At 39.4% G+C, this 25,758-nt stretch overlaps 1 protein-coding gene across 2 annotated transcripts in view; it reads left to right on the top strand.

The window, feature by feature from the left end:
* Nucleotides 1–25,758, top strand: part of ARHGAP28 (Rho GTPase activating protein 28) — a 72,458-nt gene that overhangs the window by 25,252 nt on the left and 21,448 nt on the right. The window contains exons 2-4 of one of the 2 annotated variants that reach the window (XM_061356333.1): nucleotides 132–464; nucleotides 15,884–16,086; nucleotides 20,677–20,894. In XM_061356333.1, coding sequence (XP_061212317.1) covers nucleotides 15,918–16,086; nucleotides 20,677–20,894 — 387 coding nt within the window. In that variant the 5' untranslated portion in view covers nucleotides 132–464; nucleotides 15,884–15,917. The remainder of the gene's footprint in view (nucleotides 1–131; nucleotides 465–15,883; nucleotides 16,087–20,676; nucleotides 20,895–25,758) is intronic. The other variant, XM_061356332.1, reaches the window with a different exon arrangement.

Genomic DNA, 25,758 nt, shown 5'->3' with positions numbered 1-25,758 from the left:
ATGATAGTGTCTCATATCCCTTTAGCAGAAAACACATAAATTGGCTCTGTCTTTTTCTGAGCCACCCCACAGGGACCCTCCTGAGTTACAGTGCAGCCTAGTGCCGATTACTTTTTTATTTCTTCTCTTAGGAAAAGGATAAAAGGTTTAAGTTCTGACATAAACAGGAAAACACAGTAAGAGGATTTATCCTGAAGGCATCTACTCTTTAAATAGTGATGGAGCAGTGTCAGTTCATTTCCCACAAGGGCCAGAAGCTCCACCGCTCTTTGTTCCCGCAGCCCTTGTGTGACTAGAGGCAGAATATCCTATCACAGGCTGTCAGATAGCTCCCAGAATATGCAACTTGGTAATCATAGGCTGAGGAGGGACTCACTGCCACTAAGAGCATGAAGAAGTTGGGTTTCAGAAGGACTCTGCTCTGCTCTTTTAAGGATAACACCCAGGCTTTATCCTGATCTGAGGTAAGACTTGCAGAATTTACTTAAATCTGTGACTTTTCAGCCTTCCAGACCCTGTTCCCTCCCTCTTGTTTTCTGAAACAAGGAGCGACAGGAGAGGGAGCAAGCTGTCAGAGTTATCACTTGTGGAATTTTCCAGCTTTACCAGGCAGGAAAGGGGGGAACAAAAAAAAATAAATATCCACTGTAGAAAAACAGCTGGACACCGTGCAAGTGAAAGCAACTGAAGGATGCAAATATGCATGCTTTACATTGACTCAAGCTGTATGAAAATACAGATCAAGAATCTATTAACATGAACCCGTTTAAGTTTTCCTTATCAAGGTGTGCTTCTGGAAAATGATACCCAGTTATAACACAATTTTTCCTCACAATTTATTCTGTTTTAAAAATGTGTTCTGCTGGAATAATGTTCCAGAGGGGACAGAATCTTCACTTCAAGTTGGATCAATCACAGTTTTTCCCACATATTTGCTTTCATTTGATTTGGGGTAAGAAATTAGCCTTTTTCAACTTATGCCTTCTGATTTCATATATTTATGTGCATTTCAGCTCAGTGTCATGATCAGACTCTAACTTGCACAAGTAGAGCTTTATACAAACCTAGCTGTAAGGAAAAACGAAACATAACAGTCCATGGGAGGAAAGTAGGTCTGACAATTTAAGTGATGCATTGGTACAAATTACATGGCTACATGAGTTAAAGTGCCTCTACATTCACAAATATGTTATCCAAACCTATACTTTTGAAACTGGACTCAAATCTGGCTTGGTTTTGTACTCTTGGCAGGCAGGGATTTGCACATAGTGCAGGCTCTTTCTAATGTCTGCTTTCAATTTGAAGGTGCATATGTCTGGTAACCACACAGGTAAAAATCCAAGGTAGTAGGGGACTGGTGGTGATGAGAAGCTAAAATTGTTTACCTAGTAATGAAAACTGGAGAAATTCAAAAGATCTGGAAACTAGGACTTATCCACATTGTTCTGAGGAAACTGGAAGCTTGTTTATATCATCTAAATAAATAGAGACCATCTAAATAAATAGAGACCATCAATCCAGCACTCACGGAGAGGATCTCTCAGCCCTCACAGAGGAATTCCAGGGGATTCTCTGCCACTGGCAGGCTGGTGTGACAGTCACAGCTCTGCATCTCCAGAGAAAACATCAGGAGTGTCTGAGGAGTATCTTTTCTCAGTTCTTGTGCCATAGCAGTTTGCACACACTGAAATGGCCAGCACAACCTTTCCAGTTCCAAAGTCTCCTGCAGCAAAATACCATGAGCTAGGGTCATGACCATCAGCAGAAATAATACTCCTTGCTTTCGGAAAAACTTCAAGGATTTATTCCCCGGGACAGCATGAGGCCTCTACTGGGAATCAAAGGGTCATCTGAAATGGTATCAGATGCTGCAGAGCAGCAAATATCATAATCATAGTCCAATGTGATGAGTACATAATAGATTTTAATTGACTTTGCTGAGGATAAAAGAGCAAGTACTTTTGTTTTCCCTTGTCAAACATGAAGTCTTACTGAAAGGAAATCCAGGCAACTAATATCCCTGGAGATCTAACTTTTGCTACCTAGATTCTTGATTGATTTGTTTAGACAAGACAATCAGATCAGGAGGATTACTGTAAAATTCTACTGGACAGTTATACTCCTAGCACTAATAGAGTTTCTACAGCAAAAAAACTGTGTCATTACAAGTCCCAGCAGTGCTCTGTAAGGATGTGAGATAGGGCTTTTTGTGTTTTGTGACTTGTTTTTCATATGAATGGAAGAATTCTGAGGGATCTCCCATTTTTTGATTTGCTTTTGTTTGTTCTCAGTCAAGGTGATCCCATCCGTACAATGAAAAGACAGCTCACTCTGGTGTTAGGACTTTTTCAGGCAAGGCAATTACAAAGTGATTCTTGATTTGGAAAGTCTCTGTGGGACACAGGTTTCTAGATAGCTACAAAATCTCCGCTACTGATGCTGTTTTAAGATAATGACTAAGTTGTGCTGAAAATAAACCTTGTAGCTCTAAGCAACATCACATTTTCTTCAATTCTTTCTATTATTTTTTATTAGAAAGTCTTTTCAAATGTATTATTTTGGAAAACTTTAGGCTGTGAGTTGCGAGCAAGTGATTGTAATGATATAGCAGCCTCTTAATTTGACAAATCTTTCTCCCACCCAAATGATTCCAACTACTTTGAATAAAATCTCTTTCAATTTTATGTTGAAATACACTTCCATTAAGCAACTAATTAATGTTAGTCCCCTGGTTCATGCCATACAAAACATTCCATTTTATGTGTTATCTAGACTTTTTCACAAATGTTTTTATGAGGTTACTAAAATATTCCCTGCCTTTGTTCCCATCTGTGCTGTATATTCATATATATATTTCTATATGAGTATGAATTTGTATGTAAGTATAGTAATCTTCCCCTTAGGATATTCTGTATGTATGTCATAAAGGAAAAGGAGATTAACAGTACAATACAATACAAACAGGCTGACTTTATAGCAGTCTTGCAGAAACTCCTGCCAAGCAAATGAATAAATAACAGCTATGTTAGTCAAAGCCATATTTAAAGCATAAGGCTTGAATTTAGGTGATCAAAATCCCAGAAAACTGGACAAGCTTAATGCTCACAGAAAAAAGAACAACTCTTAGAACAAAGAGTGTAATGGTGTACAATTAAGTTGAAGGCAAATTTTCAAAAGTGGTTCTGTGACTTAAAAGCCTAAGTCAAAACTGACTTTGTGTGCAGAAGCATTTACTCTCCCCGCAAGTCTGTAGGGTTTGTGCTCCTGAATCCTTCAGTCTGCTGTGAAAATGGGAGTTAGGTGACTTCTGACCTTAGTCCCTTTTGGGAGCATAACCTATAGTTGCCTGAAAGTCCAGAAAAAGTACTGGTCCAAGCAGTGGCTGAATACCAGCAAGGACACTAAAACCAAAGAACCAGAGGCGCAAGCATGATTATTCCCCTGCTATAATGGAAAGCTATATACCATCTCTGTTTTGTATTAAACTTATGAAGATGTGTTAGCCTGTTCAAGATCCTGTGGAAGCATTTTGAATTAATTGTAACGGATGTAAATATAGCCCTTGACTGGAAAACTTCCAGACTGAGAGAGCTGCAACAGTTCAGCCAAGATGCATTATATCAAAAGCACGGATAAGTAATTTGGTGTCCTCGCGGGAAGGATAACATTACAGCTTCACAACATTCATATAGTGTCTGCACAGTGAAAGATCTAACGCGACCATTAAAAGATGTATGAATGCCTGGTGAATCTTCACCCCCCATCATGGATCATGGCTTTTATCTAGGCAGAAGCGGGAAGAAGAGCATGTATCCGCAATGACAGAGAGCACAACAGCTTAGTCATACTCATTTGATGTGAGCATGTGAACTTTCAAACATGATTTACTATGTTTGTATAGCAATATTAATTACTTTCTAGAGGGTATCCAGCCAAGAATATGTACAGGGTTGGCAAAGCTCAGTTAGAAACTTCAGCCAACCTCTGCAGGACTTACAGAAGATTAGCAGTTCAATTACTTATGGTGTACCATAGCTTTAAGTCACAAACTAACTCTTGTATTTTTAACCCTCTTCAGTGGCAAAACATCTGTGTGTTTTTAGAGATGTCACTTTACCTTCCTCTGTAACTCTTATTTGATGTCTCCATGGTCCTGTTATGATGAATTAGCTCTTGCCCATACAGTTAATTAAATGCTACAGGGAGTGGTTGTGGTGTTTTAGTAGTTACCAAATTCTTGGTTCTGCTGTTATTACCCACTGCATGATGATCTGATATCTGGGATTAGACTCCCAGCTATGACTGAGGAGAACTCAACACAGCTTAAAGAGGCAATTCTCCAAAGTCCTCTTTCCATTCTCCCAACAAGACCTGGTGCAAATCCAGATCTTAAAACAAGCCAAAGCAAACCAGTAAATGTCAAAATAGCCAAGAGTAATCCCTTCCTGTAATACATAATGTCTACAAAAGGCGGTGTTGAACTCTCTAGCATGGTTCTAGGCCATCTAAAGTTTCTACTTCCAGGGAGAAAGTGAATGGGCATTTTGTACCTATGTTTAGATGCTATGTTAAGAAGCTGAGATATCATCTCCCTATGTCTTCTGAGTCTTGAAGACATCTTTCCAGCAAGGGCTCATTATCCTCAGAGATTTTCAAGAGCTACATCCTACTCCCCTAACATCAATATTAAGACATTTAAACTTCCAAGCCCTATGCAAGAGTCATTTGGCTGGCTTGAGCAGGGCTGCTTTTAGGATTCTGAATTTCTCACATCACTGAAGGACTCTAAACAAAGGCACTATGTTTTATAAATATTAGTGGTCTCTGTAGCTCTAAGAGCTTCAGGAGCTGCAGTATATTTGAAAAGCTAGCTTTGAAATACTTGGCAAGCTGCTGCTTCCCTCAGAGTGCTCATAGATGAAGTATTTCAAATAAACCTCAAAAATACTGTAAGTAAAAGAAATAAAGGTAGTTGAAGGAAAGCGAAAAGCTGCTGTACATCATGTAGTAGCATTCCTATTTAAGAGGTGGGTTTTCTCATTCTGTTATTTGCCTTTTTTATGGGCATTGTAAAGAAGTGCAACTTAGTTAAACATATCCAGCTCTCACTGGAGTCCAAGTGGTTTGGAAGCATCACTGATTTATTTAGCTCTTTACATAAAAAGGTCATGTTTTTCACAGGCACATAGTACAAACATTTGAACACAAATTAGAAAAATACCACTTGAAATTTAGGATGTTGCCTTAACAATTTCCATGAAGACATTCTCTCCATTTCTTTAGCATAAACCTAGAAATCACTTTAAGTTCACAAAAACTTTTCATATGCCATTGACTGGGATTTTATAGCCAAAGCATAAGAAAATGCATTGGGGGGTTCTATTTTATCTTTCTCTCTTCATTCCTCTGTTAGTCTTGAGAGTATAATAAACTAAATTCGATTTTGTGGTCCACTGTTTCCTCTCAAAATAGGAATGTCTGCTCTTTGGAGGCCTGTGATCTTCTAGCTGGTGTTCCCTGTCTGTTGTGTTTGTCTCCACCAGATTTTAGTTTTCATTATTCATCTTCAGCTCTGCTCTGTCTTTTCTTACATCTCATCATCACTACTTTCATAGTATTGTAAATCTACTAGACTCATCTGGCAACTCAAGAGGTTCCTGCCAACACATCTCTGTACTTAAATTATAAATGAAAATTCTCTAGACCAATCCCTGATAGGAGTCTTCTACCAGCTTTTGCTTTAAATTCAGTTTTATGTTTACACAGTTGTGATTGTATAGTTATTGATGTCCTGAATGGGGGAAGCTACCAAAAAATATACCCTTATTTAATTTTAAAGTGAGTGAAATGTTCTAAAATTTTGACCAAAAAGAATATGAACTAATTACCAAGAAATTAGTTATTCACTTATTCCTTCAAAAATGTAGGTCAAAAACCTATTCTAATATAGATTGCTTTTTGAAGCTTGAAGGTGAAATGTGCACTGCACCATCAAAACTTCCATTGGTTCACCAGTGCCAAGAGGATTTACTTCTGTTAATATTCCCTAGCTGTTTGAGATTTTTAGTAATTCATTTTTTTTATGTTGTAAAGTGCCCTGGTTGCTTTGACTCTGAGCTTTTTATAAATATTTAGAACTGAATGGAGAAAGCTGCTATTGTGTGACTTCTTCTGATAAGGAAATATGATGACCAAAAGCTATTGGAGAAACATGTGAGAATACACCCATCATCTGCAACCCTGTTCCCTCTCCCTGCATGTTAGGTCCCCCTGTGCCACACTGGTATCATCTCCTCTCTGCAGAAAGAGCCCTTATCAGCTTCCCTCCTTACTCCACCTCTACACAAGGCTTTCACCCAGTCCAGCAGCACCTGATTCAAATGGAAAAGGAAGGGAAAGAGGCAGGGTTCTGGGACAGCTGCAGATAGAGGTATGGATGTAGAAATAGAGGTAGAAATGAGGCCTCATGTTGCCTCAAGTCATCCAGAATAAAATCGCAGACTATTCACAACATTGAGTGAAGCGTTTCCATGTTAATGTATACATCAGTTTCCAGCTGATGTATAACCATTTTTCTTCAGGTAAAAATAGGAACATAGTGCTTTGAGATATTCTCCAAGATTCATCTACATTATTTTATTCATTCCACATTCTTTATCTACACTGCTTTACTAAGCAGCCTCATTAACAAAGGAACAGTCTATTCAGCAAATTCGGGACTCTTTCCAGAGTAACTCATACAATCTTTACCAATGTGCTTGAGTGGCAAAAAATAGAATTATGTGCACATCTTGATTTGTATTTGGCTACAGCATTTTCCAGCAAATATTTCATTCCTTCTGGCTGATTCAGTATGCCACAAAGTACAATACACCATGGAAAATACACGCTGAGAGTTCAGAATTGCCTGACAGCAACCCAGAGCTGCTGAGAAAAAACTTAACAGTGAGAAGTACATTTGCCCGTGAAATTTTTGTGATTTGCAATAACTTTAACATTAGCAGTGCCACAAAGAAGAATGTTCTGAATTTGAACATAAGGGATAAATTAAAATGGTGGAGTTGCAACAGTTTATTACTATCTGAGAATCTGATCCAGGATTTTTATAGTGACAGTGTGAAATTGCTCTCCACTCTATTGTCAGATTTAAGAGTTTCTTTGGTACCTAAGCAATTTTTTCAATAAAATAGCTCTGTAAGATGTGTGTTTCTTAGCTTTAAAAGTTCAATGTGTTGCTTTACATTACTTCAGTCCAGTCCTGTGAATACTGTTACGCACAATGTTAAAAATGTTTTCTTTTGAATTTCAGTATAACCAAAATCACTCCTGACTAAAACATAAATGAATACCTCAGGCAAATTAGATATTCACATTTTGAGGCTCAGTCATTGCCTTCCATATTAAAACACATTTAAAGGAAAACCCAGTAACTCATTAAAATAAGTGCTGCTTGCTTGCTTAGGTCCTGAAGCCTTTGAAAGAAATGTAAGGGGTGGACTGGTGACATGTACTTAAAAGGATGCATTAATTACAGGAAGGAAGAAAGTAACAGCTGGACTTCACTTAAAACGAAGCACAAAGAAAACTTCAAAGACATACTTCATAACTTCAAACTTTAGTTTATACGTTCACTCTCCAGACGTATCTGCCTCCCTTCATTGATTAGGTCATGAGCTTAAAGGGCTTACACTTGTAATATGTGCAGATGCATTAGATGCTTTCCAGTCGATAGCAGGGTCCAGTTCTCTACACTGGTACTTTAATTCAACCAAAATGACTCAATTTGTCTTTTGAAGTGTTTCAGAAGGTCATAAAAATATTGTGAGTGCCTTAACGATAATAGTAATGCTAGTTGAAAGGGTAACTCCTTTAGAATGATCTAACATAAAAATAAGTCTATATCCTTCCACAATTACCAAATAAATGCATGCCATGTTAGAAGCTGTACTGAAAGCTGCAGAAAGCTTGACCCCTTTTGTTCCAGTATTTCATCGTGTCTGATGAGAATTTCAGTATTTCTTTTTCTCTAGTAAATCTAGTTTGTGCTTCTAGAGCCAAAAATCTTTTAACACTGCCCAGTTTACATCCCTGTGGGTATCATTTGGTTTGCTTTTTCTCTTGCTGAATGACTTAAGCCTCACTGGTGCTCTCGAACCTGTGCATTTCCTGCAGTTTTAGCTGTATCCTGTTGTGTTATAAATAATGAGTCTGGCTAAGTGTGAGTTGTTGGCAAAGACTTATCAATTTTATTGTGAGAGAAGATTCAGGATTAGTCTGCACATTATACTCTTCCTAACCTCCTTGGTGTTTGTAGTTGCACACACATGCATGCATAGTGGCCTGACTTACTCCAGTTGTCTTGAGACAATGCTGTCCCCAGGGAGTGCTTACAAGGCTGTTGCTTACCTTAGAATTGACACTGCCAAAGCAGTAGGAAACAAAAGAGAAATACAGCTTTTCCACTGCCCTTTGTGAGAGCTTCCTCACTAGTACAGATAGCTCTCTCAGGAGGGACCGAGTGAATGCAGTGAACATGACTAAACCCCATGCAGTACTCAAGTTTAAACAGGATCTAATACATTTTTGCTTCCTTCTCTCCTTTCCATTTAAGTGACTCTGCTTCATCTTTGCTTGCTACTTTGGATAAAGCACTAGGTAGCCGTTTGCACCAAGCTGCAGAACAGAACGCATCTGCCTTGTGCTTATTGTGTGGTTTAGCTGAATAATTCATGCCAAGGCCTGGTAATGTTATAGCAGTAAATCCAGGGCTGCCATACATGGAATCAAAGAATCACAGAATCAGCTAGGTTAGAAAAGACTTTTCAGATGCTCAAGTCCAACCTTTACCTCAGGACCGCCAAGACCACCACTAAACCCTGTCACTAAGGGCCTCATCTACATGGTTTTTGAACACTTCCAGGGACAGTGATTCCATCATTTCCCTGGGCATCCTGTTCCGATGCCTGAGCACCCTTTCAGTGAAGAAATTTTTCCTAATATTCAGCCTAAACCTTCCCTGGTGCAGCTTGAGGTTGATTCCTTTCATCCTATCACTTTTTGATTTCAAGTTCAGTTCAGGGGGAATTGGAACAGTTTGCCCTGGATCTCGGGGTGCTCAGCTACCTAGTGACCTCTGTGGGTGAGTGCCAGACAGCTGAAATTTTTGGAGGCATCTACTCAACATGAGGATAAATTGTGCAGTGCAGGCAGAGTGAGGCCTCCTCCTGGAGGCCTTCATCAGCGCTGAGGCATAGATACAGTGACCTGTCACATCCAGTGGGTTCAGTGATCAGACACAAATCATTTGTACTGCCCATGCACAATAGAGCAAACATTTCCTGGAAACATGGGATTTCCTAAACCCGTAGTACATGGCCCGTGTGCCTACATTTCTTTCTGGAAATGTTTGGTCTGCCTTAGATTTTATTTCATATATAAGCAATCAGACTTAACCAAAAAAACAACACAACAAAATAATTTGTCACCTTTAATAATAAAAATGTGTTAGAAATGTTTAAGATGTTTACACTGGCTGCTCACAAACAGTTTTTTCCTTACTGTAGGCCATGTCCAAATGCTTCTTATCTCTAGCCCATACCCCCTGAAAATTATGTTTAACATACTCTGCCATGATCTGCTGATGTCCTTAAGTCTTCTGCATTCAAAACTAGATTATCCTGCTTCCTCTTAATGTATATGAAGAGAATTCTTTTCCAATTCACTTGAAAAAAAGTGGTTAACAGAATATACTCTTGTTAGTGCTAATCATTTGGGAATCCTTGCTGCCCTTTAGGAACAGCCTTGTTAGGAGGAAGAAGAAAAAACAGTCCCTTTCAGACTTTGACAGACACACTGAAGCCATGTAGTGCACTGTCTCTGTCTCGTCGGACCAGCACTGGAGTGATGTGATTGCCTGTGTGGAGGAGAGGTCTGGGTCACGTCCCCAAAGGTCACTGTTGCCAGCAGGCAATACCTAAAGAGTATATTCCCTGCACTCCCCTAGCTCAAAGGGTCTGATTGTGAGAGCCCTCACACTGAAGCACACAAACAGAGAGAGATTATTCTGCAATCTCCATGCTCAGCCATGGGGTGGTCACAATGTGGGCCTTGTTACAGATGGGAGACTTCCGTTCCACTTGTGACAAAGTTGTGGAAGAGAGAGCTGAAGAACCCAAGGTGAACTGCATTTCTAAATACTGGCAGGTAGCACTGGTGTGTAAACTCCATAGCTGAATTTCCTTTCTCCTGTTAGTACCTTGATGGATTGCAGAAGTATTACAAATAAATAAATGAATCTCTTCTAATTCATTAAAATCTTTTAAGTCTTTAAACCTTAAGAGTCGTTAAACAAGTTTGTAAAATAAATAGCTAACAGAAACATATTTCGTAGAATACGAAAACATGTAAAGTATTGAATTCCTGTGTTTTCAAGTCTAGCCAATACAGTAAGGTAATAGCTCATTTTCAGATTCAGCTTTGTGAAAAGGAGCAATGAGATTCATATGATTTTGAAGTTCTGCTAGGCAACAGGATGAGAAGATTATTAATGAAATAAAATCCCATTCTGATTCTCACTCTGCTCTGTTACCAGGAAGGCTAGGTGACACCTCTGTGAAACCAATCAGCACGACAGCTTAAATACTTGCTAGGATAGATGTTAGAGAAAAAACAGGGAAAATCTAGGATCCACTGCCTACAACTTGCCTAACATCTGCAAGACAATCAGAAACAGAAGAGTGCAGAGGGAGTTAGGGGGGATATTGTCTGAGTTATACCCCTCTCTGTGAGCAGAAACCAACAGGCATGAAGAGAAAGAAATGAGCAGACAGCATCAGTGTTGAATAGGGTCACCAGGAAGGAACCAGAAGATTAGAAATTTGGGAGACAAGTGAACTGTGCACAGAAATACCATTTCCAGTTACTGGGCTCCTCATTTGCCTGAAATTTGTATACGTTTTATAAAACAAACAAACAAACAACCCAACAAATAAATAAATAAATAAATAAATAAATAAAGGGAGAGAGATTGGTGCATGACTGATTCCTAACAATTCAGAAGAGAAAAAAATATAATTCTTAATAAAGAGAAATGTCTTTTTTTTTCTGCTGTCAATGTAAGCTATCATCCCCTTTTTTACATTTGGGAAGAGCTGGACAAGTGGCTATACAGATAGAATGATTGCAGGAAAGGTTGATTGCAGTTCTAAAATGACCAGGACAATTTGATTCCTTCATCTTCCCCATTCCTATAAATGTGTCTAATTGTGGTAACACAGGTTCAGGACCCACTGAATGAAGTGAAACATAATGACCCACAAGAGTAAGATGTCCTGTCTCTCTGTGTAAACAAGTATTAAATAGTGGTTTTCATCTAAAGATGGCTTTGTTGCTTTCATTTGTTCTATGGATTCTTTACTACCCATTACTTAATTAAGCTGAAAACAAAAGCCTGGCTTGATCATTACTCAGCCTGTGAGCAAGCATTAGGCATCACTAAGCCAGCTCTTCATGTGGTCTTACAAACCTTTACTTCATGGATAGGGTAAGAATTGCTTATTGGATTTGGCTTGCCTATCCTAAAATCAATGTGTGCTGTCAGACCTTGAGTAGCACAGTTCTGCACAATATGTGCAGTATAAAATATAGGTTCAGTAAGCCTTCTTTGCTGTTGCATTTCATCATCATTGTAAACATATGCCAGGGCAAAACCAGAGTCACAGACAGCTGAATCAGCCTCCCTCTGCACCATGGAAATACCCTGTTTTTTTACAAAAATCTTTCCACATAAAGCTTTCTACATCATATCATCATGTTTTTCCTTACTGGCACTCTTTAACCCTTTCTCCTGTGACCAATATCCAGTAATACAGAAGTTCTCTGATGACATTGGCCCTTGTAGTATACTTTTCCTTCCTTCTTTTTTCTTTTCTTTTTTTCAGGATTTTGGGTTTGGGTAAGTTTGTTTTTTTTTTTTTTTTTTTTTTGTCTTGTCCATTTCACTCCGAAAGCAATTTCATCTCATTTAGTGGAGAAGTCTGTAGTTTTTACTTGGTTCTTTAAGTTTCATCCTCCTCTCCCACTATTTTCCATCTAGGAAGCCAGGATCTGAGATCCCTCCTGCATTTAATTTAGTCAGCCTTTCAGATTAGCCTACCACTGCATGTGTGTGTGAGGGAGCAAATGAAACTGAACATCAGCTTCATGGCTGTTACTTGCCAATAAGACTGGGGTTCAACTTTTCTGTAAGAACAACAGATTCAGCTTAGTAAAAACATTTTATTCTTGTAAACATCTGTACAGACAATGAGAAAAAGAGAAAACAAGCCAGAAAGCCTTGAAGGTGAAGCAGTATTGGAAACAGAGGTTTGCTACAGGTGACAGGCAACCTGGGCTTGCTGAGCTATTTCTGAGGCAGGCAGGCAGCTTGCTGTGTCAGTGCTCATTCAGTGTCCTTCAAGAATGAATTAAAAGCAATGAAGAATATGTTTTGCTTCCTTGGAAGGATTTTTTGCCTTTTTTTTTTTTTTTTCCTGAAACTGTTTTGAGCAGCTTTGGCTGGAGGAAATGGAGACAACTGCCATTATCACATAAAAGCAAGACCACTTCCTCCAGGACAAAACCCACAGGTATATGGGTCAGTATGGCGGCTGGAGGTCTTTTCAGACATGTGGGGTTTTAATAGGCAGACTCAGAATAATTGCAGAAGGTTTGTAGCAGACCACCTGGAAGCAAGCTTCAACTGTTTACCAATAAGGATAAGGCACCTCTGCCTAACCTTTCTTGTTACAGGACTTTTGCACAGCTTGATTTAATCCAGGCTGAGATAACAAGCCTCATATATGAGGTTCTCAGGAGACTTTGTTCAGCTGATTTTCCAAATAAGCTCCATACTTTTAATATTGTCGTAAATGCACATTAATTACCCGGGAACCTTAGACGTATTTCGTTAAGCTGGTTGTCACAGCAGTTGTTGCCATGCTACGTGATCTGTTTTGCATTTAGCTTTTTGGTATGGTAATATTACAAAATAGCAGGCTCACTGTGGGGACAAAAGAAACAAGCCGCCAAGCCTCTTTCTTCCTAATATGGTGAAATAAAAAGCCTTGGTTTGAGAGCTGTCTGAAATGCTGATGAAGTCAAAGCCCAAGGATCAGTATGGTATGGTGTGTGAAGAGCACAAGGGTCATGGTCAAAATTCACTCTGGGAGGGCAGGAAATGTTTAAATTCCCTGACCATGACTAAATGATGGGAGTCAGGGATGCTATCAGGGAAAAAGCCCTCTTCTCATCTCAGCACGTTTTTGATTCCAGACTGGCAAGAGCATTCCTTCCTGTGCTTGCTGGTGTGGCAGCTTTGGGATGTGCTATATAGCAGATGTAGGGACTGATTTTTCACAAAGGTTTGAACTGAACAGGGATATGAATTGCTCAGTAGGCAGTAGCATGGGGGTCTCAGGCAGAGCCCCAGTCTGAAGAGGAGGATGGCGAGGGACAGGCTGCAGCTGGAGGATAGGCACCAGCATCAGCAGTACAGTGCCCACTGAGAAGGGGTCCCAGATGCCACTGGAGTGCCAGGAAGTTTTGCCTTTTTCCTTGTTTGTGTTCACTATCACCTTTAAAACAAAAGAGCACAGCTTTGCACAGCAGTAAGCAATTGGCTGTTTCCCCCATCCCACCAGCTCCCAGCCAGAAAGATTTTTTCTGGCTTCTTCTTAGGGGTTCTGCTTATGCTGGTTAAAGTCTCAGCTTGGGGACACTTGGTGAGGTATTATCTGATTATATTTAAGTCCTGTGAGACCTACTTTTTGTTTTTTCCTTGCTGATGATGATGCAGTGAAGAGAGATAGGTGAATCCATTTAAAAAAAAAAAAAACAAAAACAAAAAACCCTAAAACAAACAAACAAAACAGAGGCAAAAAAAATCCAGATACGTAATGTCAGTAATTATGATTTATCAGGTACCACAGTCATTTGAACAAAAGCTGACTGAAACACTCCGTCTCCCCAGGGAGAGAGCTACATGGAAAGTACTTAAATAGCTTTAACCACACTTGTGTCACAAATTCCTTTCAGATTTGGTTACAGTGCCTTGTTCTAATTAAAACAGTAACAGTTTCAGTGCTATGTTTAAAAGTAAACAATCATTTGCTGTTGATGAGGCAAAAAAGGATAGAAACACTGAAAATAGTACTACTTTCCTGGAGAACGTGTCTCTACAGCACCATAGTCCATTTTCTTCTGCTGAAATATTGTCCCCATCAAAAAGCATTGTTTCCTAGCAGCTGACCAAGAGCACAACGACAGGTTCAACAACTGAATCATCTCTATTTTTCTTACCTTGATGTGCAATATAATGTCATTAATTCTGCTACCAGGAAGAAGGTAAAAAAGCGAGGAAAAGTACTACCTTGTGCTCAAAAAGAGGCAAGTGCCTGAGCTTTGACTTTCTAAAGCACAAATAATGTTCACGGCTAGATTTTTTGTGCTCCATTGTTTCCACCACAGCTCTTCAACCTGGGGCTCAGACCTAACCCAGAAGGAATTGCCTGGGACTATCCAGACAAAGCACAGAGCTTCCAGGAGTCTCAAGACAGCAGCTAGCCCTTTGCTGACAAGGGAATTTTCATCACAGGCAGCAGCACGAAGCGGGAGAAACATGTCCAGTCAGCTTTATTAAATAATATGTTTATACATCCATTATGAAAACTTTGACAAGGAGGGAAATTCTGAAAAGGAAGCATCTATTTTTTTAGTGGAGTAAAAGTGATGCCTGTGGTTTTAAACAAAGGCCTGTTGGCAGGATGATGCCATAAAGAAAAGGAAGAGAAAGGGAAACTGCGTTGTTTGAATTAAGTCAGATAAGTGAAGGCCAGAAAACCTCATGTCAGAATTTTCCATTAATTCCTGTAATCTAGCTCTCTGCCATAATTATGTTACCTTCTAGCACCTTCTACAAATATTATTGTGGTTATTATTACAGTTTACTGTAACCATTGCAATTATACTTACAAAAGCTGCTTACAATATTGCAGTCATAGTAATGTTAAAGAGCAAAGTCAGGCAAGACTTTCATGATGGGTGTTTTGTAAGATTTTGAATGAACGTATATAACTGCTTTCTAGTGCAAGAATTTACACCGGAAAAAGATGAGAATAAAGGAATAAGGAACAAACTTCTTTTTGATTCAATCACTGTACGGAATCATAACTTGAAATTCGATTTTTAGTGAATCATAGTTTTTTTTAACATGTGATGGAAACCTCCTGTTTGGCCTAAAACATACTTCATTTCAAAGACGTATTTTGCTAAGGTTTCTTTTAACACAATTCAATTCAAGAAAAAATGAGTACTTTTCAGGGTTTTCAAATAAAATGTAATTATTCTTCTGAATTAAAATATTTCATGTTTCTAATTCTTTTCTGGAGCCAAGATGAGTTTGTAAAATATTTAACAGTTCCCGAGTCAGATTATTTTTCTCCGAATAAGTTTGCACTAAAGCATTTCAGCCAATAAGCAAACAAGAAGAGATAAAAAAGAGAAACTGAGGCACAAAGAATTTAAAATACTTTTCCAGTGTCTCATCTGATGGGTATCAGTGTTAGAAATAGAAACTGCATCTTGTGATTCCCCCTCCAGGTGTGTAAAACACTAAAGGACATTAAAGAGGTAAATCATTAGATTAGATTGAAAATAAATTTCCAACCATAACTATTATGAGCAGCAGAAATCATGGTGACCACAGGAACTGTGCACTGGCCTCCAAGAGATTGTTCCCTGCTCCCTTGCACAGTCACAGGTGAAGCCTTAATTGCGTGCTCTGTGTATATGGTAAAAGTTAGCCTGACAGAGAGACATATTTAATTTCATTTCTCTCCCTTTTCAGAAAGTCTTTCTCTCGTTGTCGAAGAATCAACAGGATGCTTTCCAATGAGTCAGCACCTCCTCCTGCATTCAGTCGCTCCAACTCACAGGCCTCCATGGACAGCACCTCCATGGAGGACTTCTGGTGCGAAGTTGAGAGCATCAAGGAGAGCAGTGAAGATGGATCTGACGAAGCAACACTCTTGGAGTTCAAACCTGCTGATGGTGAGCACACAAACACTGCTTCTTCCTCATGCCTTGGCTTTGCCTTGTCTCTTTAGTCATGCCCTGATCTCCCTCACTGTGTCTCCCAGTATGAGCAAAAGTGATAGGCTCTGTCTATGGTCACTGTAGCTCCACTCCCAAATATCACAGTAAATCTACAAGATGTTACTGGAAAGAAACAATAATTCAGTCTGGTTCATGCACTGGGGCTGGTAATTGACTTCTGAAGTTTTTTTGTATTGATCTTATTTGTGCTTCAAAAGGATAGATATGGTGTAAGAACAGAGAAGCACTAAATGAAAACTTTATCTCCAGCATTAAATAAACTAAACCAAAAGATATAAAAGGGTCACAAAGCTCTTTAAGTGTACTGGAATTTTAGATTTTTTACCTTTTGGCTGGATTTATAAGTTACAAGATTCTTGAAGCAATTTTTAGTTAGATATCATTTGGTGCTATCAGAAATTTGATAACTGCCCATTTGAGATTGCTCAATTCAAATATAATTCAAAGAGAGATTAGAGTTAATTTTGAGTAAATGGATGCTTAAGTTATTCAGACTCCCCACTTGTCAAAATTCATTCATCACTTACACAAATTATGCTGAAGGTATTACGATTTCATTCTGTTACCTTAATGTTTTCCCCTCTCCTTTTTCATAATATATTTGGAAAAATGTGTAATAGTCTGCACTAGCTTGTTGCAATGCAACTTTGGGTTAGATTATTTGATAGCATCTAGAACAGCAGTTCTCATTTTTTCCAGTTATGACCCCACTTACAAATGCATTATATTGTGCAACACAAAATACCAGGTGTTACTATATGATGAAAACGAGGTCACGACCCACCGATAACTGCTTCAACACTTTTGTGCAACACAGCCACTAGTCTGGTAACTACTGATCTAGGGATAGATTTTGAAACAATGGCGTGTTCTTCCTATGCAATTATTAACATGAGTGACAATGTATTTTTCTTACCTTGATGTGCAACGGGATGTCATTAATTCTGCTACCAGGAAAAAGAGGGAAAACTTTATTAAACAACCAAATATGTAATCATAATCAGTTACAATAAGTATCCCTCACAAAGATACCTAGCTCCAACTATGTACTGTTTCCATGGGGAATACCTCCCACTTGCTAGTTCCCAGTAGGAGTCTCCTAGAAGCAAAAGAAGACACTTGTTTACCAGAAGTCTTGGACTGCAATGAGGGTTATGGTCTGGCAGCTTAAATCCAAACTGCATTTTTTTGTGATGGCATGTGGTTTCAAATAAAAATAAGCCAAGGTGTAACACTGAAACTTATGGTTATTGTTATGGGAAGGCAGAAGAGCGATCTGCCACAATCAGTTTGACCTTGCTGGGAAAATTCCTGTCTGATCATACTCTTCAGCTTGGAGACCCCAGAAAGAAATTGTGAAACTCTCAGTGTCCCCTTCATACAATTGTCACTGTAAACTGGGTTTCCCTGAATTTTCTGCAGGGCTGAGGGAATGCCACATATCTGTGAGTTGCTAAGGTGCGTAAGTTAGTAGGACAAGGTAATACAGGAGCCCATTTTCCATGTTCTCGGAAACTTTTCAATCAGTTTCATCACTCCTGAGCTAAATCTTCACAACACTGCAAACTCTGGTGCAATCCTATGTTACCCTTTGTCTAGTTACATATCATTACACTGCAGTGATTTTCAGTCCTCTGTCCTGAACTGAAAATGAGACAGCAAGGTAAACTGCAATACATCTCCACAAGTCATTTACCGTCATATTGTTGTTTCAAACACATGTATATTGTATACACACACATAAAATCAGGCAATGCTTCTTCTAGTTATTAACCTCAGGCATACATTCAGTCTGGGATAATAAATCTTGGAAATAATAGTGAGTAGTTCTATTAAGCTCCTAATAGGATAATACTCCTTACTGAGGATGAAAACACTGAAAATCAATGTGGAAATCCTCAAAGCAAAATAAAAGCAAATATTCATCACCCTTTTATTATGTCTTTGAGAGGAAGAGATGCAGAATCCTTAAGAAGGAAGCCAAAGGGTGACAGCAGCCAGGCATCACTGATATTGTCAAAACCACAGTGCTGTTTTATGCTGGACCACATGTGTAAAGGGAAGACATCAGCACATTTACTCTGTTGACATTAGTAACTATGGACAAGAAAGAAGGTCAGCATAGCAAGTGATACAAGGGATGTAAATGTAAGGGAAGAGGAAGCCATGGAATATTTAAGATGGCAGTGATATGCAGAACTGCTTTAAAACTTGGTGCTACAAGGATGCAATGCTGTGAGTTACTTGAGGTTATAATTGACAAATTCAAAGAAAGGCACATGCCTTTCCTAGCAAGGAAAAACATCAGAGGAAAAGAGACTTACCAACTAGAGGGTAGCTCTGTTTTTCTTACATGTCTGGCAATATCAAGACCCTGCTGTATAAGCAGCTACCACTATAAAAAGTGTTTTGTAAAACAACATGGGGGGGGGTGTCTTTTTTTAAAGCTATGCATCATAAAATTCTGAGGGTTTTAAATGCAGAAATTCCTTCTCTTTAAGAGTTTTGCTTCTCTGTTTGTTGTTGCTATTCCTTGGTCTATTGTTTGTGAGGGGCTGGAACAGGAAAAAGGCAAAAGCCAGAGAAAACAAGTTACAGGGGTGGCTGGTAGGCATACAGAATTTTATGTCTGCTTTACTATTTTTCATAGCATCATGAAAGCCAAGTTTGATTAAAAACTCAATTCTTGGGAAGAATATGTCAGGACAAAAGCCAAAATGAATATAATTAAGAAACTGAAACATGAATGGATGTGGCTAGAACTACAGCACACAGAAATAAAACCTTGTTAGAAAGAAGGGGGAGGATGGCAGAAGAACCCTTGGCTCAAGGCTTACAAAGAAGGGAAAGGAACAGACTGTCATCATATCTGTGGATACAGAAAGGATTGGAGCATAGGCAAGTTTCAGGGGATACAGGGCCTGTTATACCCCTGTCTAACACAAAGCAGGGTGCAGAGAAGCAGATACCTTTGTAGAGCTTTGTAAAGAGACAAGGCAGTTAACAACAAAGTCAGTGATTGTACATGTCAGATGCTTTCACTTGTCCCTGTGGTCCAGTCCTGTAATTTTCTTTTGTGTATCTAACTGCCAAAGTGCAGCAAACTGGTATCTATCAATCTGCCTGCATTCTGATGTCAAGAAGAGGCAGTAAAGGGAGAGTGGAAATACCAGCCTACCATTAAGACCAGTGCTGGGACAAGAACAATAAGTGCATTGACTAGTTGTTTTATAGAGCATGCTGCAAATTAGTCTATTTCCTGTTTGACATGTTTGTTTGTAATATCTCTTCTTTAGTCAAAGCTGGAATGCAGTTATTGTCTTGTCTCAAACAGCATATTGTTGAGCTGGGATTGTCCAGAGAACTAAAACAAAAGACCTCAAAAGCTCCTATAATGAAGAGAAATGTTAAAATACTATGATTGATTACTTTTAAAAGCAGACAAAAAAGCAATTATAGAAAAATTTAGAATTACTGAATTATTTAGAGATGGTACATCAGGAACTTCTCTCTGTCCTACGTTGACAGAGGATAACATTTAATGTAACAGGTATCTAGCTGAAGCCCTGTATTGGCTTTGCATGGCAAGGTTTTGGTGGCAGGGAGAGGTCTGCAGGTGTGGTTCCATGAGTAGATGCCAGAAGCTTCCCCTATGTCCGACAGAGTAAGGAAAGAAAATGCTTTTGTACACTGTGTATAATCTCACTATGGAACCAACTGCAGTGTTGAACCAGTTGAGAAACAAGTATTGAACAGGATCAAAGAAGATGCTAGTCACTAGTCAAGATATCAAGAAATTCTGGGGTGTAGAATACTAAACAGTTTTTATTTTTTTTTTTTAATCAGGATGATATCTAGGATAGCTACTTTCGCATCTTCCACCCCTAGCTGGCCTCTGATACCTACCGCTAACTGATCCTTGCTCTTTAGTGAGCAGCTCCAGCTCTTACTCATCTTGTTCAAAACAGGCTATTGGACCAGGAGGACATCACATTTCTCTCAGTGTGGCATCTTCACTACGTGTCTGATGAATAGATGACTCTCTGACATGTCAAATATTATCTTTAATGTGCAAATATATTATTCTGTTGTATACATCAATTCAGCATTTTTGCTTATTTTAGTTGGAATACCAATTTAATTTCCACCTGCCAAATGGCTTACTGGTAAAACAGGGTATAAACGGTAACTGAGGAGATTTATATTCTTGAATGAGGGCTTAGTTTTACCCTGCCATGTCAGATTAGTTACTCTCCTGCCTTCTTCACACAAACATGTTGATGCTCAGGTTAAAAGTTCCTCTTCTGTTCTTTTCCTAAGCCTCTCCTGTGCAGACACTGCCAAACTGAAAATTGACAGTATGTTGAAAAAACTAAATTTGCTTACACTTGTGGCCTAAGAAAGATTGGAATTGGAGTCTTCTTGAGGTAAAGGCTAAGGCAGCAGTCTACCATGCCACCACTCTTCCCTCAGTCCCTTCTTCCTCCCTTACCAGGCCTGGTAACACGCTCTCTTCCTCCACAGAAGGGGAGTTGGAGGCAGAATGGCTGCAAGACGTAGGTTTATCTACATTGATCTCGGGTGCCGAAGAGGAGGATGGCCAGGCCCTGCTCTCCACTCTGACCCGAACTCAAGCTGCTGCCGTACAGAAAAGGTACAACACTTACACTCAGACCCTGAGGAAGAAGAACAAGCACACAGTCCGGGATGTGCGCGATATCTTTGGCACCAGTGACTCCTCTGTAAGTAGCTAATGCATCCTAACAAATGCCTTTGAGCTTGATTTATATGCATTTTGCAAGTAGCTCATCAAAGCTTCTACCAGACAGGAACCCTTTTCTGCTGACAATGTACGGACAGCCAGTAGCAGTTTCCAACACTAAGTTCAGACTTTTAATGTTGTATTTTCTACATTTTGAGAGGAAAGGAAGAAACCAAAAAATAGGTGGTGCAGAGTTTTGCAGCTAACCTGTAACATAATGTGGTATTTGTTGCCAGCCTTCCTCCTGCAATCTCCTATCAAGACTAACATTTACTCCCTTAGTTTTTGGAAATTGGTGAGTTACTCTTGGCAGCTATTCAGATTTTTGCTGGCTTCTGGGGACACTTGCTATTTACTCAGCAATCTCAATGGTGAAGTAAAACTCCTCTAATGAAGCAACTGGGCTTCAAATATGCATAAGCAATTAAACCCCTGCCAGCATGATTGCAACTTGTACACTGGCAGTTACATTTCACATACATAGCAAATGAAAATCTATTAACTGTTAATTTGCTTCACGGCTTCAGAAATGAGCATTGCCTCTGATGTTTTTCACCCACTTTCTCCTGGTGATCCCTACACATCTTGATTTTTGTGAATGCATTCAGCTCTGTGAAATTAGTCCAATGTAAAAAAATCGCATGCACGACCTTACATATGTCACTCATGATATCTTAAATGGGAGCCATCAGTAAGCTCACCTTTGAAATTAATATTAAAATTCTTGCCACTACAAAACTCCAAGAATTTTTTTCATTATGAAATTGTTTTGTCCTTTTTTGTTTGTCCTACCTTCTCCTCAAGGCTTGCATCCTGGATAAATTTAAAACCAAAATTGGGAAACAAAATTGTAGCTTCATATTTATATTAAAATTGCAAAGATATAATGTTGAGGAGGTAACTTATTGTCTCCAGTGTACATATCTGGGCTATTTTGAACCTCTTGCACATATCCCACAAATGTATCTAGAAGCATCCAGTAGTTTCCTGTAGGCAGGTTTTCTTGCATGAGAAATCATCAGGCATGTTTGCATGAACATTAAGAAGCTGATGGCACTTCTTATTAGATTAGAACACTTCTCCTGATTCAAGTATCTGTAAACATTAATGTGTTTAAAAATTTAAATAATTATAAAAAAGCTTAAGTTTCCTAATAAATTTCAATCAGCCAAATAATAAGCGTACCAGTTCTCTCAGATGGGCACATTATGGATCTGGTTTTCACTTGCATATTTTTCAATTCCTGTTTCTTACTTGCTAAAGGAATCAGAAGCTTCAGAACTATCACCCTTCAAATCACTGTTTTATCTCCTCTGAAATTCAGTTCACTTAATAGTTCTGTACTGTGAAAGCCTGAAAGACAAGACCACATAAGTAATTAGGACATCTAATTCTTTTTCCCACAGAAATATGCAGTTCTGCAGGGTGCTTACCTAAATGTTAAACACAAATACACAAACACAGCTGCAGAGCACACCATCACCTCCCTGCAATGAGCTGTGAAACAGTTCATATTTTTAAAAGCGTGAAAGATTCCCAGCACAATTTTAACATTCCCACTATTGCTCCTATCTCTGCTGCTTATTATGGGATTTAGAAACTTTGTTCTAATTATCAGCTCCTCATGGACACACTACAAGGGGGCTTGTGCCCTGACCTGAGGGTTTCCCAAGCTGTCCTTTGTAAAGGGGTATCAGTTGAAGCAGTGCCTCACACTGTCTTGCCTCTTTGGGCATGGCACTGCAGCTGTTGGTGAATCACTTTGGGAAAGCTATCCACATTAAAAACAACCCAGCCAAAAAAGAAGAGGAACAGGGAACAGGGAGGGGCACATCTTTTCAGCACAGCTGCTGAAGAGAGGCTGGTAAAAAGCCTGCTTGAAATGACGTGCAGGAGTTTTGCTTTCTCATCCTGCTTTTTAGTTGGGAAGGGAAGAAGCACATCTGCGGCAAATAGCAAAACAGCTCTAATTGTTTCACATAATTCTATAATCCTTCCCATTAGGAGGATGGATTTACACCTTCTCAACAACCTAAGCATTGAAGGAGCCTAGAGGAATGGATCAGAGGATGGATTACTCTCTTGTGTGGCTAATGATGAGAGAAAAGGTGATTAGCTCACTAGGGTCACCTGAGATGAGATTTAGGGGACACTGAAGAATAGCTGTCATCCAGTGAGGGGAAGATGAGGGATTTGCCCTGTTTTCTTCTCTCTGTTCTGAAAAACACCTACCTACTAGATGTTTGCTATTACTACCTCTGTGGGGGTCAACGTAGAGCAAAAGGTGCTTTTCCCTCATCCTGCCTTGAAGTTCATCCTCTCAGAGCAGGAGTGTTCCCTCAACAGCCCAAGTGGATTGAAATGAAAGAAAATTAAGACATATTTAATTTTTTTTTTTTTTTTTTTTTTGTGGGTTTTGGTTTGCCCATCTTGGAAAGGTGCTGTGATCCCTGGGGCAAAATGCAGCACTTGCAGTAGCTCGCCTCTCCAAGACTGATGCCTTGGTGGAGTAGCCTGCCCCAGTGAAGATGCCTCTGGTCTGCTTCAGACAGGCCTACACACAGCAAGCTTAACAGCCAGCCACGGAGATCTAAATTGGCTGGTTTATTAATCACTGTGGCCTGATTTTCCTTACTGCTGGTATCCCGCTGCTTCCATCAAAAGCTATTGGCTTTGCTAGCGCTCAAAGGCTAGAAAAATCAACAGCAGAATATAAATGGGGGGCGAAACATTGATTTTGTTATTGGAGGGAGGAAATGAAACATTGTGCTCATTAACAGCCCAATCATGTACACTGTGATCAGCCAAAACTCTGCAAGAGTTGGAGGAGCACTTCACTTGAACAATGCATGAGGAAATCATGTCCTAATTAAAGAAGAATCACTAACTAACCCAGAGATATTTGCATGAATAGGTATTTGTGATGACAGCACTTAGAAATATGAAAATATCCAAAGCATGAGCAACTTGTATCCTAACCAGAGCCATAAGGCTATCCTTCTCTGTCTTTATTTTACTTAGCTGCAGGACTGATGATAGAATGTGATTGCTTTGGTGCTCCAAGGATTTTGTTTTGCATCCTCTACAATAAGGATAGCTACTGAAGAGCTGTCTACTTAATTTCCGTCTTTTTCTTGCTCTTCTGGTTTCCTCTTCCAATTGGAAATTCCTGTCTATATTGTGCAAGTAAAGACTGGGCTCACTTTTAGTACTGGATAACGAGAACTGTCAAATGAAACACTTTCAGTCAGAAATCAGGATATGAGGAGTCTTGCCTTTGCTGAAGCCCCAGCCAAATGAATAAAGCTGTTCCAATTTAGTTAAAGACATAATTTGACTCTTGGCCTTTCACAGTCATTAAGACACAAGCTTGCAAAGATTTTTAATCTCCTTTTTTTTACTGAAGATATAATCTGGATCTTTAAAATTCATGCATTAAAATGGTTTTATTCCCAGTCTTCCCTTTCTATCGTATTATCATAAGATCTAAAAAACCCCCCCAAAACGGGGAGGAGGGGGGTCCTGTTTGGAAGAGATTTTCACAAAAGAGACGTAGATATAGCTTCTTTATACACTCTCACTGTGGAGGCTGGGAAATGAGACCAAGAGTAGCTACCCCTGATACTGTATATGGTTCACGTTATTCAATTGCCACAAGCTAAAGCAGGCTGAAGACTGTTGCAAACACTGCTGGGTGGTGAAGCAGAGTTGTACTGTCAGCTCCCCTTTGCCAGCTTCACCATGCTTAACAAAACCTGGTTACTGCAGCTGCTTCACTATTGATTTCATCTGTATAACAAGGCTGGAAGGATTTCTTCCTTAATAAACTTGACTCACTGCATATCTATTCTGAATACTGTTCACAGGGTCGGGCATTTTGGGCAGTGAAAGTACATGAGCCAGTTGCTACCATTAATTTCTCCATCTGGACCTTAAGCAGCAGAGTGATTACTTCTATGTTTGATTTTCCCAAATTGCTGAGGCTGGGTTAACCATCCCCTCCACTTCCATATCCCCACCTGAAATTTGTAATGCTTTTTTTATTGTCCTAAAACCTTTTGTGTAAATGTTATAGGATTTTATCACAAAAGCATCCTACAGTTCTCCTTTTAGAAAAATCAATGGTCCTTACAGTCTTCTGGCAAAGGAAGTCCATGTGACTCAAATCCTGTTTGCTATCAAGTTTGTGGACCATTGAATGGACTGTCTCAGGAGAGATTTTATTCATGTTACATTTGACTTTGTTACCCAAATAGCTCAGAGGATAAGATTGAATAAAGCAACTGCAACATTTCAGGCTTCCAATTGGAAGAGCTGCCTGTCTTTTGAATATCTGACATTTTTTAGCAGCCTGAATGTTGCTCCTGTGCATTGGCTACAAGTGGGGAAGACAAAATTTCTGCCCTGAGGCATTGCTGCTTGTTGATAAACAGTCAATTTAGCAATTTAAAGAGCAGCTATTGGGGGATCACGGGGACAGGTTCCGATGGAAAGCTGGAGCAGCTCCAATGGGGGGGGGGGAGGGGGAGGGAGTGGGGGCTAGAGACAGTGTGAGGCATCAGATTTCACAAAGGAGTAGCTCTAAGGGCTCCCACCAGGCTTCAGAAGACAAAGGGGAAAATACGAAACTGCTTTGGGACATAGCTATTTTCACTGAGTATCCTTCAGAGCATTTTTTAAATTCCTGTCTTTGTTGGTTTTGGGGTATTTTTTACCCAAGATAATGCAGATGAGCTGCTACTGCCCTGTGTACTTATAAACACTCAGATTTGTATTTATGAGTCCCAGAACCACACAGAACAAGGGCATAACTCTGCTGCCAAGAAGAGGTGGCAGTGCTTCAA

The sequence above is a fragment of the Neopsephotus bourkii genome, unplaced genomic scaffold, assembly GCF_033783945.1.
Source record: "Neopsephotus bourkii isolate Nb327-2 ecotype Australia unplaced genomic scaffold, CSIRO-AGI_Nbou_v1 NB_846, whole genome shotgun sequence".
NCBI classification, from domain to species: domain Eukaryota; kingdom Metazoa; phylum Chordata; class Aves; order Psittaciformes; family Psittacidae; genus Neopsephotus; species Neopsephotus bourkii.
Note: the sequence above shows the minus strand (reverse complement) of the source record. Positions and strands in the feature narration are given on the sequence as shown.